Source organism: Mirounga leonina, unplaced genomic scaffold (assembly GCF_011800145.1).
Source record: "Mirounga leonina isolate KUSES-001 unplaced genomic scaffold, KU_Mleo_1.0 Mir_107, whole genome shotgun sequence".
NCBI lineage: Eukaryota > Metazoa > Chordata > Mammalia > Carnivora > Phocidae > Mirounga > Mirounga leonina.
Genome location: NW_023270233.1, coordinates 4,495,021 through 4,512,006, shown reverse-complemented (window position 1 = coordinate 4,512,006; position 16,986 = coordinate 4,495,021). Strand labels below are relative to the sequence as shown.

The window sequence follows — 16,986 nt, the reverse complement described above, 5'->3', positions numbered from 1 at the left end:
TATTAGCTCCATGGCGACAGGGATTTACGTTAATTTAAGTTACTGTATTCCTTACACTTCAAACAGTGCCTGGCACAGAACTAGTGCTTTACTTGAATTACATAATTCAATCCTCACAAAAACCCTATGAGGTGGCATTATTATCCTAATTGTACAGATGAGGAACCTGAGTCTCAGAGAAGTTAAAGAGTTTTGCCCAAGATCAAACAGCTAGAAGTGGTGGAGCTGGACTCTCCAATGATGTCCTTCTAGCATAAAAGCTTTTTAAGGCAGTGTTGGAACGTGTCCTATTTCTATTACTTGCAGTCTTTCCTAATTTCACCTAAGGAAAAAAACTCTCTAAAAAAGGTATTTCCTGGGCACCTGGGCGGCTCAGTTGGTTAAGCGACTGCTTTCGGCTCAGGTCATGATCCTGGAGTCCTGGGATCGAGTCCCACATCGGGCTCCCTGCTCGGCAGGGAGCCTGCTTCTCCCTCTGACCCTTCCCCCTCTCATGTGCTCTCTCTCTCTCATTCTCTCTGTCTCAAATAAATAAATAAAATCTTTAAAAAAAAAAAAAAAAGGTATTTCCTGTTGGCCAACCTAATCCAAGACCATTATGACTTAATTATATTAATACATGTGAATTTACTTTCATATTGCAATACCATTTAGGAGTCTCAAAGAACAAATTACTTTTAGTCACATATCTGTTCAAATTATGATACTGATTATTTTTCTTCTTCACTTTTATTAACCTTAAAGTGAATATAGGTTCTGAAAACATCAAATTTTAGGTTAAAATTTCACTAAGTCCTCTCTGTTCTCTACTATAATTAAGACAGATCTCCAGTACCCCAATAACATAGGGACTAACAAAATCATTTCTATAATCTCTTCTTAAAAAGTCAACCAGTGAAATAGAGGATATTATTACTGAATGATTAAATAAATGAATACCTCTTTAGCAAATTCATTGTTTAAAAGCAAAGATCAAGACTGAAAAAAAAGAAGAGAAGGTCACTAAATATACTCACTATAAACATACCTAAAATTAGACATGCTGGCTTCATAACATACATTTATCAAAGACATCTATGGATCCATACACATTACATTCATATGCAAAATAACCACTTCATTCAACTTTACTTGAGATTTATGTTAAAAATCAACTAATTTTTGCTTTAGGATCTAATTTTTACTTTATGCCACAGAGCTAACTTTTCTATCTTGGGGGTACTTGAACTTAAGATCAGTATATTCTTCCTTTCCCTTTCCATTAATGTTTTAAACCTTTTACTCCCTGTAATGGTTACCTTTGGTGAGCGGCTTTTTTTAATTGTCTCTTGATTTCTTTGGAGTCTTTCAATCAAGGGGATGGCAAAAGAGAATGTCTTTCCTGTTCCTGTCCGTGCTTGAGCAATTAAATCTTTTCCTTCATATACAGGACCAAAGGTCTTAACTTGAATAGGAAAGAGATATGATACCCCTCGACCTGTAAAATGAGATTTCATTGAAATATATTTAAGATTAGCTTTAGGAAAAAATATTTTTATTTGAAAATGACAACCCAGATTCTTCAACGTCAGCCTAAAAATACAATACCTAGTGATATTTACAGTTATTCCTACCGCAAAGAGGAATTAAAAAAAAAAAAATTGTTCTGACACTTCTGACAAATACATACAATTATTTAAAGTTAAACACCGGTTAGAATATCAAAAAGGATGATGTAGAAATAACTGCAATTAAAGAAGAGCTATTTCTCTTACACTTCCTATATTCTCCTTTTGGTCAGAAGAGGCAAAGATTTTTTATAAAATCCTAGTTGTAGATTTTCAGTTGTATATCCATTAAAATTCACAGTACCTTTTAGAAGCTTTATTGTCTCTTCAGAAATAGGGAAATTGGAGAAGGCTCCTTCTTTCTGTTCACGTGTTAGGGTCTGTCAAAATGAAATCAAAGTTCTAACTAATATAGTTCATATTCAACTAGATATTTAGAATCTTACTCATTTACCATTTTTCGTTTTAGTGAATGAGCTAACAAATCAACTTTAGTTAGTACCTGCAAAAATTCTATAGATTAATTTACATGATACATTAGTGGAAGACCCTTTTAATTTCAAAAGTATCCCTTTAAATAGCAAGTTTACTCAATACATTTTCCCACAGTACATTTTATTTTTCTCATTTTTCTTTTTTTTGGGGGGGGGGATGGGGTAGAGGGAGAGAGAGAGAATCTTAAGCAGGCTCCATGCCCAGCATGAAGCCCAACATCAGGCTCCATGAGATCACAACCTGAGCCGAAATCAAGAGTCGGACACTTAACCGACTGAGCCACCCCGGCGCCCCTCCTACAGTACATTTTAAAATTATTAACTCACAAATAAAACTCCCTTTGAAAATACATCTACTACATAAATCAAAATATATTTCCATTTGATTGAGACATTACAGAAGAGCTATTTGATCATCTAAGTCATATTCACAGATACAGACAATATTAATTACAAGATCTAACAGAAGCCTACAAACCAACCTAAAAAAAATTACACAATGAGGAAAGTAAATTGTTTCTAAAAATAAATGTTAAAAAAAGTTGTTCTATGGCTCTAAATAGCATGTTTTAGGTCACCAAAACAAAGAAAAGTTCCTGTAAGCTTGAAAATTTCTTTAACACATACACAGGTTAGCATGACATAATCATTTAACATCTACTGAAAACTGTGTATACTAGTCAATGTGTATACAGAACGAAGACAATATATCTGTTAACTTCATTATTGCTATGTTTAAAGAAAGTAGTTCCAGAATCATACACAATAGCAGTTTCAAACAGAGAACCAGATAAAAGACATAATATCAAACTGAAATTGTAAGCCATTTAAGTAAACCTCAAGGCTATTATCTTAAGATTAAAAAGAAAAAAAAATTTATTACAAAAGTAATACATTTTCATTGTAGAAGCCACATATAAACAGAAATAAAACTATAATCCAGTCAGCTAAAGCCACATTTGAAACAAACACTCCTCCAAACTTCAGTCTATGCACATATGAATTTTATTTATTTATTTTTAAATAATCTCCACATCCAACGTGGGGCTCAAACTCATGATGCTGAGATTAAGTCACATGCTCTACCAATTGAGCCAGTCAGGCACCCCTAAATGTTTTTAAATAAAAACAATACTGTATATACTGTATTGTAATGTGTGTTTTTTTCATTTAATAGGATACACTGAATACCTTTTAATAATTATTATTTTTTTTTTTTTTGAACTCATGACCCTGAGATCAAGAGTTACACGCTCTACTGAGCCAGCCAGGCACCCCCTGAATACCTTTTTAACACTCTTCCACAACCTTTAGGATAGATGTCATCTATTGCATAGATCTAGCATATTTTCTAAAATCAACTGCCTACTATCAGACATTTAGGATGCATAAATTTTTTGCTAGGATCAACAACACTGTGATAAGAGTTTCATACATCCCTGCACACCTCATGATTATCTCTTTAGGAAGATAAATGCCTAGAAGTAGAATTCCTGAACCCAAGTGTGATCTAAAAAAATAATAAACAATTAAGCCTATTATAATACAAAGCATTGTACCGGTAAAATCCCAACAGAGCAAAAGCAACCCCGTACATTCTGCTACTAGCAATACAAATTTGTAGGGCCTTATTTATATCAACTCTCTAACATATGTGCTTCCTGACAAATACCAAATTCACAAATAAAAAAATGCCGTATTTTAAGGCAAAAATTCAACATGTTTTCCCAAAGCTCTCCAAAGATTACACATTAAATTAGGCTCAGATGTATTTAAATTATTGGCAACCATCAGATTTTAAAATATAAAGAACTACTGATTACCAAGAATTATCAAGACTTTCAATGTTGTTTCTTTCGGAGGACTTGAGTTACTGACAATTTATGATACCTAGACAAATCTATGAACTCTGCTAGAGGAAACCTGCAAGAACAAATTGAATAAATTCTGTGCAAGAAAATATCTACTCTAACAGGTAAGGGCAAAAGCAATGGGTCCAGCAAAGCAAATTCTACACTAAGCATGTTTTCTACACCTCCCAAAAAATTAATATCCAGAACAGATTTCTTCAGATCATTTTTAGGTTTCATTTTTGTTTAAAAATGCAAACAGCTTTAAGATTGAGTTACAATAAGATCTAAAGATCACTTAGAGTTGCTATTGTTACAGAAGCAGAAAAAGCAGAAGGCAAAATACACAAAGTCAAGAGGCTTTATGTACCTTGTTTCAGGAAGTCAGACGTCAATTCATGAGTACTGGTAGGGACTGAAATAACCATAAGAAATCAAGTAGGTGACCATCAATAAGCAATTTGGAAAAACTAGGAACCCAAATGTACAGGAAAAGTTTACATTTACATCCCCCCCCACCTCCACCCAAAGAAAAAGGCAATATAATGACAGAAACAAGGGACAAAGAATAAAAGGCTCATCAGGTTTCAGCTATAGACTCCACTGTCCACCTGAGGGTACTGGACACTAAGCAGGAAACGTTATGGAATCAATTCTAATTAGTCTAAAAAATCAAATTAGCCTGTATTTCAAGGATAATGGCAAATGCATAACAAAAAGTATTCATACCTCCTCTAGTTTATTATCACTTGATTTATGAGTAGAACTATCTAAGGATGACATTCGCTTTGATTTTTTTTCATATTCACCAATATCTCCATTTGACAGATCTTTTCTTCTTGACTTATGAGATTTAGAAAATTCATCTGAAAGTCTATTATTACATCCTTCTTCAGTGTCTCCATTTAGCTTCTCTTTCATTTTAGCTTTTTTGGGCTTGGGAGCATCCAAGTTATCTGTAACACCATTTTCTCTTGTTTCTGATTTCTCATCTGAGTCATAATGGTGCCTTGACTTCCTTCTATCACTCTGTGGAAAAACAAAGAAGCAACAAGAGGGTCACAAGCTTTCCTCTTAAGACTCTAGAGAACTTAGAGCGTTGACTCCCCAACCAGCAAAGCTCAATCGACCATCACCTTGAAAAGTTACCTGGTAAAAATCTAGACTGGTTGCTAATGCCAAGCCTAAGCCTCACCTCTTGCTTGCTTTCTCATCCCATTTCTTGCATTCTCAAGACTTGGCCTCTAGCCCCTCTCTGATCCCATTACATGATTTAAGGGAAATCAAAATAGCTCCTTTCAGAAAAAGATGAGAACCCGAGATTTATAAATTAAAAAGCAAACAAACAAAAACTTCTATCTCCAAGAGAAAAAAAAGTTAATAATTATTGAGTACCTACCCAGCATTGTGTAATGTGTTTTCGGCTTATCTTGTTTAAATCTTCATAACAACCCTATAAGGGAAGTACAGGTCCATAATCCCTTATCCGAAATTCCGATATCCATAAAGCTCTGAAAACCGAAAGTTTTTTGGTAACTTATTTGGAGACAAAACCTCACCTAACCTGAACTCATTTGGTGGGAAAATTTGACTCGAACTGATGTGAGGCTATTTATAACCTTTATTTATTCCACTTATTATGCATATTCACATTTGATATTAATGTGTTTGATTATAAACTGGGGGCCCCAAACCCTACTGGGGTGTTATCCTTCTAAAAATCCCCAGAATTCTGAATCAGCCCCAAGGATTTTGGATAAGGGATAGCGAACCTGTATTACCTTTGTACCTTTGCCATTTTACTGATGAGGAAACAGAAGTTCTTAGAGGTAAGTAACTGGCCAAAGAGTCACATGCAGGATTTCCTTCAAGTGGAAGTGCTAGTAATCAAGCTCTGTCTAATTTGAAAGCCCATGCTCTTTTCACATCATGTTTCCTCTTTGAACTTTGATAACTAACAGGTTAAAGAATATACAAACCAAACAAAACTGTCATTCACGTAAAGCTCCAACTGTTATACTCCCATGGAAAGGCAAGTATATGTAATCCTTGAAACCTTTTTAAAGTTTTTTAATTATTAGAACTTAAAAAAAAAAAAAAAGACAACTCTGCAACTTTAGTTTTAAAATGCCAAAGTGGGGGTGCCTGGGTGGCTCAGTCGTTAAGTGTCTGCCTTCAGCTCAGGTCATGATCTCAGGGTCCTGGGATCGAGCCCCTCATCAGGCTCCCTGCTTGGCAGGAAGCCTGCTTCTCCCTCTCCCACTCCCCCTGCTTGTGTTCCCTCTCTCTCTCTGTCAAATAAATGGATAAAATCTTTAAAATTTAAAAAAAAAAATGCCAAACTGGTGACCAACCAGTGTTTTGTGTTTTTTTTTTTTTAAAGATTTTATTTATTTATTTGAGACAGAGAGAATGAGAGAGAGAGAGAGAGCACATGAGAGAGGGGAGGGTCAGAGGGAGAAGCAGACTCCCCGCCGAGCAGGGAGCCCGACGTGGGACTCGATCCCGGGACTCCAGGATCATGACCTGAGCCGAAGGCAGTCGCTCAACCAACTGAGCCACCCAGGCGCCCCCCAACCAGTGTTTTAATATGTGCAAACAACAAGAAATTATTTGGCAATTTAACACTTCGAAATTACTTGGTCAAATATTCAAAATAAATTACAAAGTAGTTATTAGTGATAGCAAAAACTACCACCACCAAAATTTTCACCAGGATTTACATAAATTTTACAGAGTACTTTCACATACAATTTTCTCATCCATAAAATGGAGGAGATGCTGTGAAAACAGAATAACATATGTGAAAATGCTTTGTAAACAGTAGAGCTTTACATTAACATAAGTTATACAGTTACATGTTACAACATTTGATCTTTCATTAACTGAACTAGCCCACATCTCCCCAAACCAACAAGTTCTATAGAAAAACAAGGTTATTTACAGAGCCAGCCTTGGGGTGAGAATCACCTTTGGGCCCCATACTTCAGGAACATGAAGCAAGGTAAAGTGAGACCCCAAGTCCAAACTCAGTGATGAAATACATCATTCCACATCAGATCCGTAGTGAGTGCTTGACACCGTTCACTTCCTCAGCTTCCACGACACTCTATATCCCTTCCTTATCCTCTTACACCTACCCTCTCCAATGGTTCCTCTCCCTCCTTCTGTGGATGCTCCTTAAGTCTCTGTTCTTTGTGTATACTTTCATACCATTTTCATGGCTTCAACAAACACTTCCATGCTTCTTTCCTCACCTGCACTCCAGTTTTGAGAACCTAAGGCCTAGCTCCACAGCTCTACATACCCAAACCAAACTTATCTTCAACTCAGTGCCAGATCACTACCCGAATGCTGTTTCTATTAGTTGGTACTCCAATCTGCTTCCCAATCTTTAGTTATCTTTCATAGTTAGAGGAAAATCAACAAGTATTTCTGGAGAATCTACAACGTGAAAGCCACCAATTTACAAGAATGTATTGATATGTAAGGATGGACAAGTATATGGCCATTTCCCTCAAGAATCTTAGGAAACATTTTGGAGAGGATACAAAAGGGAAAAGTGAGCTAACTTTACAAAGATAGCACTGGAACAAGACTTCAAAGGGGAATGAGATTACTGGACGTGTATAGTAGAATGTTTAGAATAAACACGTAGGGCTCCTTGGTGGCTCAGTTGGTTAGGCGACTGCCTTCGGCTCAGGTCATGATCCCGGGGTCCTGGGATAGAGTCCTACATTGGGCTCCCTCTGCTCTGCGGGGAGCCTGCTTCTCCCTCTGCCTCTGCCTGCCACTCCCCCTGCTTGTGCGCTCGCGCTCTCTCTCTCCCTGTCAAATAAATAAAATCTTAAAAAAAAAAAGAACAGACACATAAACTAAACCTTGACAGACAGACAGGATTTGTTTTTTGTTGTTGCTTTTAAGATTTTATTTATTTGAGAGAGAGAGAACACGTGCACAAGCAGGGGGAGCAGCAAAGGGAGAGGGAGAAGCAGGCTCCCCGCTGAGCAGGGAGCCCAAAGCAGGGCCTAATCCCAGGACTCTGGGATCATGACCTGATCCCAAGGCAGACACTCAACCAACTGAGCCACCCAGGCACCCCAATAGATAGGATTTGAATGCAAAAGGAGATACAGGCATTTCAGGAGGAGCCAAAATTACAACTGCTTGGTGATTCCACTTACATAAGGTATCTAGAGAGGTGAAATTCATAGTGACAGAAAGTAGAATGGTGATTTCCAGGGACGGAGGAGAGGGGGCAATGGGAAGTTGGTATTTAAGGGGAACAGAGTTTCAGTTGCAGAGATGAATGGCGGTGATAGCTACAGAACAATGTGAATGTACTTAATGCTACAAAACTTACACTTTAAGATAGTTAAAATGGTAAATTTTATGTTATGTATATTTCACCACACAGACAAAAAATAACTGGTTGGCTGGAATGGCAAAGTTTACCTTGGTGATAAGGTAGGAAAGGTAAGTTCTGCTCTCTGGAGCTATACAGAATATTTCCATTTTTTTGTCAAAAGTCAGCCTTCAAATACAGCTTCCTCACCCACCTAAGCTCTGCTGTCTTTTCTCTGGGTCTCCTTCTTTTGAGGGTGGGGATGGGAATTCTCGGCAACCCCTCTACAGGGTCCTTGAGGGAAGGGACTTATTTGAACTCCTTGGTGCCAGCAGAGTGTGGCACAAAGTAAGCTCATTAGATACTTGTGGACTGAATGAAAATACTAACAGTAAAGCCTACTAGTGAAACAACCCACACGATCTCCATCACAGCCAACTCCTAGCAATGCTGGCTGTGACACATTTCCTTAAGCCTCTAAACACTAGCTACCGAGGTTTGTAAACCTAAGATCTATTTCCCCAAGACTCTCCCTCACAGGTCAGGGTGACGGAGAAGTAACACATATTCAAGGCAACCATCTTTCTTAATCATCTTCTAAGACAGCCCATAAGAACCGAACAGGCCTCGTTGCTTAAGGAAAAAGAGGAAAGAAAGAACAGATTCCGCGGTGATGGGAACCTGAGTCTGCCCATCTCTTAGGCTCCCACGGGAAGGGCTGAGGGAGCACAGGGCGCCAGGCCAAAGCGTAGTGCAGCCCTTCTGCAGGTTACGGGTATGGAGGTGGGAATGGGCCCGGAGCGACCTCAAAGGGACAAGGGCTGCGCGAGGGGAGGCCCTGGGATGCTCCGGCCGGGTTGTGACAGGCCATCAGATCTGAGACAGATCCCCTCCCCGCCCAAGCCGGCGCAGCCCAAAAAGAGGCGCGGCCCATCCTCAGCGCACCTTTTGCCTCTCCTTCCTTTGGCTCTCGGTCTCCTCCAAGGGTGCCTCCAGCTCCATAATGTCCCCCCAGAGGAGTTTCCCAGGCATCATTCGCTGCCGCTGCTGCCGCCGCCGCCGCCGCCGCCTCCTCCTTCTGGGCTCGGTGGCCACAACCACCCACGGGCGGCAGCAGCGTGAAAGGAAGCGGGGGCAGGGTGGCCGCCCGGCCAGAGCTACGTCACTTCCGGGACACGCACCGCCCGGCGGGGGAAAAATAATCCCGGATACTCTAGGTTTAAACTCTTCCTTCGCGTTGCAACCTCCCAGCCAATGAGTATGAGCGATCTCGACTGGCCCACCCTTGTTCTAAAGTGATTGGCTGTTAAGGCAAAACCCTGGCCAATCTCCATAAAGGACGCGCGAATTTATTAGCATAATGTGATTCGCGTCCCCCCCCCCCGCCCCCGACTTCTCCCTACCCCACTACGAACACTTATCCTCGGTGCCGCGGAGACACTTTGGGGCTTCCCAGCATGCACTGCTGGAGCTGGGAAGGCCCTCAACCGCGGCGGAGAGGCGCTCGGGCGCGGCGGGCTGGCGCGTGGACCCGCCCGAGCGAGGCCGGTGGGGAGCGCCACGCGCCGCCTCGCCATTCGCCGCCGGAAGCGGCAGGCCTCGGCCCGCCCATTTCGGGGTGAAGCGTTAACGTCTAACGGTTTAGCGCGAGGCCGGCGGCCCGGCGCTGGTGGGAAGGGGCTTCGCGGGGTCTGCCGTGGGTAGGTGGGCTGGAAGTGAAGGTCGGAACTGGACAGTCGTACCTCAAGTCTTAGCTTTTAGTCATGAAATTAGTCCTTGGTTCGTTTTAGGTCCTTTCCACTCCCCCCACTGACGGAGGGGAAACTAAGCTCCTCGTGAGGGATTTGCTTGTTTGAAGACACACGTTCAGTTGGTGGCACAGTCAGGACCAAAGAACTCCTCTTCTGAATCCAAATTGAGGGCTCTCTCTACCACACCAACGTGAAAGCTTTGTTTCGAAAAGCGTTTTGGGGCAGGTGCTCCCATGAAATTTAGGATGAGTAGGAAAACCCCGGAGAAACACAGCGAGAAAACAAGCCTAAATGTCTTATTTAATACAGATTATGTATTTACAGTGAATTAAAGGATTTTATTTTATTGATGGGGATTAACTGCCCCTAAATTACAACCTTATACAAAACTGGAAATCTTTTGACAATGCAGAAGGTTGATTCCTTAGCCTACAGTTTTCCTACATCACTGGTGCTGGCTGGTTGGCATTCTTTTCAGAGCCATTTCTTTATCTCTTCGTGATCTCTTCAACCCAGCTACTCTTGAGTGGAGAACAAGGAGCCAAACTGAGATGTAGGTGCACTTGACAATTTCTAAGACCCCAGCCTTGTAACCTGAGCATCAAACTTGTGTCTTAGCAAAATTACAAACTGCTATATGTCATGGAGTTTGGGGATTGGTCGTAAATAGCTGAAACCACAAATGATCGCTACAAGCCTTCTGCACTACTATGGATTGGTCTGAAGTCAAAAGGGCTGTAGATCTAAAAGTTACCTTATGGATTCAAAACGGTGAACAAAAGGAGTGTCAGTTAATGATAGTGGGAAAATGCGTCTCTGTAGAGTATGGGAATCACTGTGCATCTCTAGATCTGTGCTTTTCTAAATCCTTTTCTTCCTTTCCTTCACACCCACCCCAATTCTACCACTGTAAAGTCTTTGTAGCCCTACAACAGAGTGTGATGTACATAGGAACAAGGAGTGGATGTGGCAAAGAACGTCACACTTGTAAAATTGGGATAATAGGAACAAATGTTAGTTTGTTGTGGTTGAAGATCAAATACTGATGAAATAAAGTTTTTAGCTCCTCTAAAACATTGGCATTCATTTGGAGGTCAAATAGCAGGTATGTAAATAGAAAGGACTAGACTGTTCAATTCTCCCTATGCAAGACACTAACAAGTTTATTCAGTGTTTTTCAGAATGACTGTGATACAATCCTGCCTTTCTAAGCCCCAAACTCACTGAATCAAAATTCTGTCCGCTGTCTTAAACCAAGTCATAAGTAACTTCAAGCTGTGGCTTAGCCGAAAAAAATTTGAGTACTACCAAATTTGGGTAAGTCTGTGTTCTCTATGGATATCAACTAGAAAATTTGGGAATGGTAATGAAGGAATGGAGAATTTTTTTTTCCTATTTGCTCTCTCTATAACTCTCAAAGAGATTTGTATCTGCTAATATCTATTGGGAAGAACATGAAGGAGTAAGTATAATTTCAATGCACAAATAGTTTAAAATATAATCTTATTAGAATCTTTATTCTCCAAAATATTTTACCAGAGTTACTGATATAATTTATTTCTTAAAATTTAGGAGTCGGGGTGCCTCATCTATTGCTCTGTTCCAAGATTCTATGAAGACTTCTCTTGCCTTTGGCTTCGGGTCCTTAAACTCTATGACCTTAAGATATAAAAATAAGAGGGAACTATACACTTGCCTCTCTCTGGTCATTCTCAAACCTACAGGGCTAGATTTTTCTATAGTTAAAAAGCAAAAGTTTTGGGGGAGGGTATGTGCTATGGTGAGCGCTGTGAATTGTGCAAGACTGTTGAATCACCATTCTGTACCTCTGAAACAAATAATGCAATATATGTTAAGAAAAAAAAAAGAAGAAGGTAGCAGGAGGGGAAGAATGAAGCAGGGGAAATCGGAGGGGGAGATGAACCATGAGAGACGATGGACTCTGAAAAACAAACTGAGGGTTCTAGAGGGGAGGGGGGGTGGGAGGATGGGTTAGCCTGGTGATGGGTATTGGGGAGGGCACGTTCTGCATGGAGCACTGGGTGTTATACGCAAACAATGAATCATGGAACACTTCATCTAAAACGAATGATGTAATGCATGGGGATTAACATAAGAATAAAAAAAAAAGCAAAAGTTTTTTTAAAAAGTCATCATTTTGCATCTGCACGTCAATCTTATGTGACAAAAGGAATCAAGCTATCGTTTTAAAATGTTATGACATGGAAATAGTTTAAGGAGCAATTATAAATTGCTTAAAAGATACTGGAGGATAGAATGAGTGTTTAGAGTAACAAGAAGTAAGAGAAAGTGAAGGAGGGAACAGGAGGGATGTTTCTGCCATTGTTAGCCACATGACCTTGGCCAACTCAACTCTAAAACCTGGTCTTTTTTGTTAGTAATGTGGAGACAAACATGCCTTCCCTGCTGATAGTGCAGGGAAATTGGGGGGATTAGGTGATATGACAGTACTGCAAAGATGATATACAGAGCAGCTCACATTTCTTACCTTTAGCTCAAGGTTTTGACAGGTTTTAGAAGCCTTGGAGAAAACACAACTTTGAACACATTTAGCACTTGTATATTTATGTATATGTGTAGCTCCTAATTCAAACTTGGAACAGCTTTTTTTTAGATTTTAATTTTAAGTAATCTCTCCACCCGAAGTGGGGCTTGAACTCACAACCCCAAGATTCAGAGTCCCACACTCCACCAACTCAGCGGGCCCAAAGTCCCTGGAAAAAAGCTTTTTAACTTCAACCTTTGGAGAGAGGTCCTACTCTTTCTTTAGCCAATTACTTTGTAAATGTTTTGAATCAAGTGCTGGAAAAGTAGTCACATCAGCTACCCAGAAGAGGGCACTATTATCCAAGAAATGGAAACCACTACTGCTAAAGAGGGAACATGTTTCTAAGGTTTCAAAAGGAAGAAGGATTTGTAGAGGCCAGCAAAGTAGTTCTGAGTTTGTTTTTGATACCCCCCTTTCTTGTTTCATGATTCTCAGTGTCTCTCTTTCCCACTCCATTTTGGCAGTAGTCTTTCTTCCCTATTCCCACAAAGCCTTCTCAGGTAGCAGTAGGAGGGGTTCTCAAAATGTAGTGGTCCCCAGTTTTCAACACTACTACTGTTCTCTCCATTGTTTTTTCCTCACAGATCTGACCTTTGTCTCTGCTAAATTGCATTTAGTAATAAACTCATGATCATTCTCCTTATCTATAAATAAGATACAAGTGTAGCTTAGCAATGTCACACCAGCCTGTGATGGTGTTGTATTACTGAGCTGGTATAATTTCAGCCACTGCCAAAGAAACTTAATGTTGTAATTAGCAATAAGTTAAGCAAAGGAATATATACAATTTCTATTAGAATGTTTGAAATACTGAAAATACCTTGCAGAACCCAGCTACTCTCTGAGTATTCATAAGGGTCTGGGATTCCAGATGAGAGAGGATAATCCCAGAATGTATGAAATGTCTAAAATAAGCCTATGCTTTACATATTTGATTCCTATTATAGCATCAGATTTTAACTGAAAACTTGTTAGCCAGGGCATAATACCTCCCTAGGCAAATCCGGATTTGAATTGATGAAATTTCTTATAATCTTAACCTAAAGGACTGAATCTCTAAATGGAGGAATTCCAGACAACCTAGCAAAAAATGGGACCTGTATAATAGGCCACGTATTCACCTATCAGACAAGTTTTGTGAATATATAATATATAAAAATATACACACATATAACGATATCAGGTGCCTCCTGCATTGGGCACTTTGAATAGATTAGCCTCAGATCTTACAACAGTTCTGTAAGTTAGATCTATCATTACCATCTCCCTTTTACAGATGAGAAAACCGAATCAGAGAAGTTTGGAAACTTTCTCCATCACACAGCTCCCAAGGATTGTAATTGGGATTCAAACTTCTCTGATTCCTAAACTCAGGTCATCATGCTGCCTCAAGAAAACAAGTTTTCTCCTTAGAGAATAGACCACAGTGAGGATGAGAAATCAAGAACTAATGTTATCGCACACAAATTAATATTGGGGAGAAAATGCAAGCCACTTATTTTAGAGAATAATATCCCAAACAACACATATACCCATCTTCAATATTTGTAGTCAAATGTTGTGTTTTGTAGAAGGAAAGTTTTATTGGTTTCATAATAGGCTTTGTTTAATACATTTAGGGAGTGTTATAGTGCGTCTAGCGGCAAAATTAGATGGATTTCATTGGTCCCTACGTGTGACTAGAGCCATAAAAAACTTTGGATTCCTCACTCTAATAGAGAAATTTGTCCAGGTCCAAAATCCAAGGACTGACAAGGATAGGACAGAAGTGGAGAACTGGAAGAACTCAGGAATCTTGTATGAGTTCAGTACTTTGCAGGATCCTCACTTAAACTTTTTTTTTTCCTTGCGATATAATTGACATATAACCCTCACTGAATCTGTAAGTACAAAACCTTACAGTTGGAAGGAATCTTTAAAATCATCTAGTTCAGCTATCCTGTTAAGTACTGGAAATACCTCTGTAATATACCAATTGAAAGATCATCAAGCCTCTGCCTGAGTGCCCTAAATAATAGGAAGTTCATTCATTTATAAAAGTGTCTATTTCGGGGCACCTGGGCTTAGTTGTTAAGCATCTTCCTTCGGCTCAGGTCATGATCCCGGGGTCCTCGGATAGAGCCCCCCATCGGGCTCCCTGCTTGGAGGGAAGCCTGCTTCTCTCCCTCTCCCACTCCCCCTGCTTGTGTTCCCTCTCTTGCTGTGTCTCTGTCAAATAAAGTCTTTTTTTTAAAAAACGTGTTTATTTCATCTATAGATAGTTTTGACTAATGGAAAGTTCTTTAAATGAGCTGAAATCGTCTTTGATTCATTGATGATGATTCCAAGCTATAAAGACTCCCCCTAAAACAATGCCTCCCCCATAAGCCTTTGCTATACAGATTATCCTTGATACTTTGTCCAGAGTTTCAAATGTCCTTGTGACCACAGCTGATCTTCTTGGATGCCATGGTAGGTTGCTCAGAGCCACTAAAAGTCAACAGAAGTGAATGGGCCAACCACTGCAAAACCCAGCAGTGTATCTGATCTCCCCTCCTCTACACTCCCCCAGTGCCTGGAGGCAGCTCTCCACGGTGCTGAGCTTCATCTTGCCTTCATTGTTACCAGGATGGTGAGAATTAAGAGGCACTCTCCAGTTATTCAATCATGCTTGAGATTTAAGGCCTTGACAATCCTTAGGAACCTCTTAGGAGAAACATCCCCTCAACCATAAGTCAGCATTAGCATCTGTCCAATATGCCGAAACCAGGCTTGTCTGCTCCCTGTTTCCCAAACCCAAGAGAAATGACCATTCCACTACTTGGTCTTGAAAAGGCCAGCCAGAAAAAATTCCAGCAAAGCTATCCAAGTCTTAGTGGAAATAGATCAAATATAAATGAACTATCATCCATCTTCCATCTTCTCTAAATCTTTAATTCAGAACCTCCTTTCACTCACAAACCATTCCGCAACCATTCTACTTCCTTTCTATCTCCACCACCTGAGAACATCCTCACTTCTCACTGCCATGCTATAGAGAGTGCCTCAAATATGAAGAGGAACCAGAAAAATAGTAGACCCAGATGCTACCAGAGGTATTTTGGACATTGCCAGTCAGTACAATTTGGGGCTATCTGTTCATGTTCAAGGTGGTTGCAGAGAAGATCCTTGGTGGCAATGATTGGATAGAAAAAATTCTTGTTGCAAAGTACCCAATACAACTATATAAATTTTCTGATAATGATAGAAGACTTTAGTTGCAAACAAAGGCTCTATACAACCCTAACACACTATTATCTGGATTTCTGTGCTGAATCTGGTGAGATCCTTAACATAAGAACTCAGTATTAGTATGGGTAGAGAAATTCACTACTGGGTATAGTAAATTAGAACCCTATGTATTTGAGAAACTAATGAATGTCTGAAAATTTGAGTTAATTACATTTAATTGGAAAAGGACTAAGGATTTTATGGTTTTTTAATTGCAAAAAATCTCTATATTCCCAATAAATTCATAGTAAAATAAGTTTTTAAAAAAGCTTTAAAACATCAAAAAGGAAAAAAAGCCAGCAACTAGAACAAAATATGTAATGAGATTAACAGCACCTATGCTCGGCTTTAGAGAATTCTTATATACTCAGCTGATTAAAATAGTCTATATTAATCTGGATATTTTTACCAAAAAGTTTACAAAAGAAAAATAAGAATTAAACATTTATGACTGGAGTTAGTTGTAGTAAGGAATTGGATGCGAGTGTTTGACCGCTCTTTGTGCCTTCAAAGTTCTGCAGAAAATTCTGTCTTCTTTTTAGTCCATCCAAAATGACTGAATTATTAGATGCCAGACTCTGTGTCCTAAGATATTAAAAATAACAGAATTATTACCTTCCAAAAGGGCCTGGATTTCTAATCAAAGCATTATACCTTCATTTGTTACTTTGAAGCAGTATAACATTTACTAACACTAAGGTACATTTGGCATATAAGTTAACCTTTAAAAATCTAAAGTGCTGGGGCACCTGGGTGGCTCAGATGGTTAAACGTCTGCCTTCAGCTCAGGTCATGATCCCAGGACGTGGGAAGCCTGCTTCTCCCCCTCCCACTCCCCCTGCTTGTGTTCCCTCTCTCGCTGTGTCTCTCTCTGTCAAATAAATAAATAAAATCTTTAAAAAAAAAAAAATCTAAAGTGTTCCTTACATTTTTAAAGGCTTCACAACGGCACCTCAATATTTGGCAGCTGCTTTCCAAGAAGTTCGTATTTTCAGAACATCTTTCCTCAGATCCAATATCAATTATATTCTAGTCAGAAACAAGTTCCCAGGACGCCTGGCTGCCTCGGTTGGAAGAGCCTGCAACTCTTGATCTCAGGGTTGTGAGTTCAAGCCCCAGTTGGGTGTAGAGATTACATACATACATACATACATACATACATACATACATACATACATACA

General features: G+C 39.6%; 2 protein-coding genes across 4 annotated transcripts in view; both read right to left on the bottom strand.

The window, feature by feature from the left end:
• Positions 1 to 9,360, bottom strand: part of LOC118018827 (ATP-dependent RNA helicase DDX50) — a 38,209-nt gene extending 28,849 nt beyond the window's left edge. For 2 of the 3 annotated variants that reach the window (XM_035017610.1, XM_035017628.1), the window contains exons 1-4: positions 9,182 to 9,332; positions 4,621 to 4,920; positions 1,852 to 1,927; positions 1,299 to 1,477 (exon numbers count right to left, since the gene is read on the bottom strand). In XM_035017610.1, the coding sequence (XP_034873501.1) occupies positions 1,299 to 1,477; positions 1,852 to 1,927; positions 4,621 to 4,920; positions 9,182 to 9,271 (645 nt within the window). In that variant the 5' untranslated portion in view covers positions 9,272 to 9,332. Of the gene's footprint in view, positions 1 to 1,298; positions 1,478 to 1,851; positions 1,928 to 4,620; positions 4,921 to 5,290; positions 5,403 to 9,181 lie in introns of all 3 variants that reach the window. The other variant, XM_035017619.1, reaches the window with a different exon arrangement.
• A 6,517-nt stretch (positions 9,361 to 15,877) lies between these two features.
• Positions 15,878 to 16,986, bottom strand: part of LOC118018823 (storkhead-box protein 1-like) — a 57,161-nt gene continuing 56,052 nt past the window's right edge. Inside the window, exon 4 of the mRNA XM_035017596.1 lies at positions 15,878 to 16,390. Within this exon, the coding sequence (XP_034873487.1) occupies positions 16,243 to 16,390 (148 nt within the window). The 3' untranslated portion in view covers positions 15,878 to 16,242. The remainder of the gene's footprint in view (positions 16,391 to 16,986) is intronic.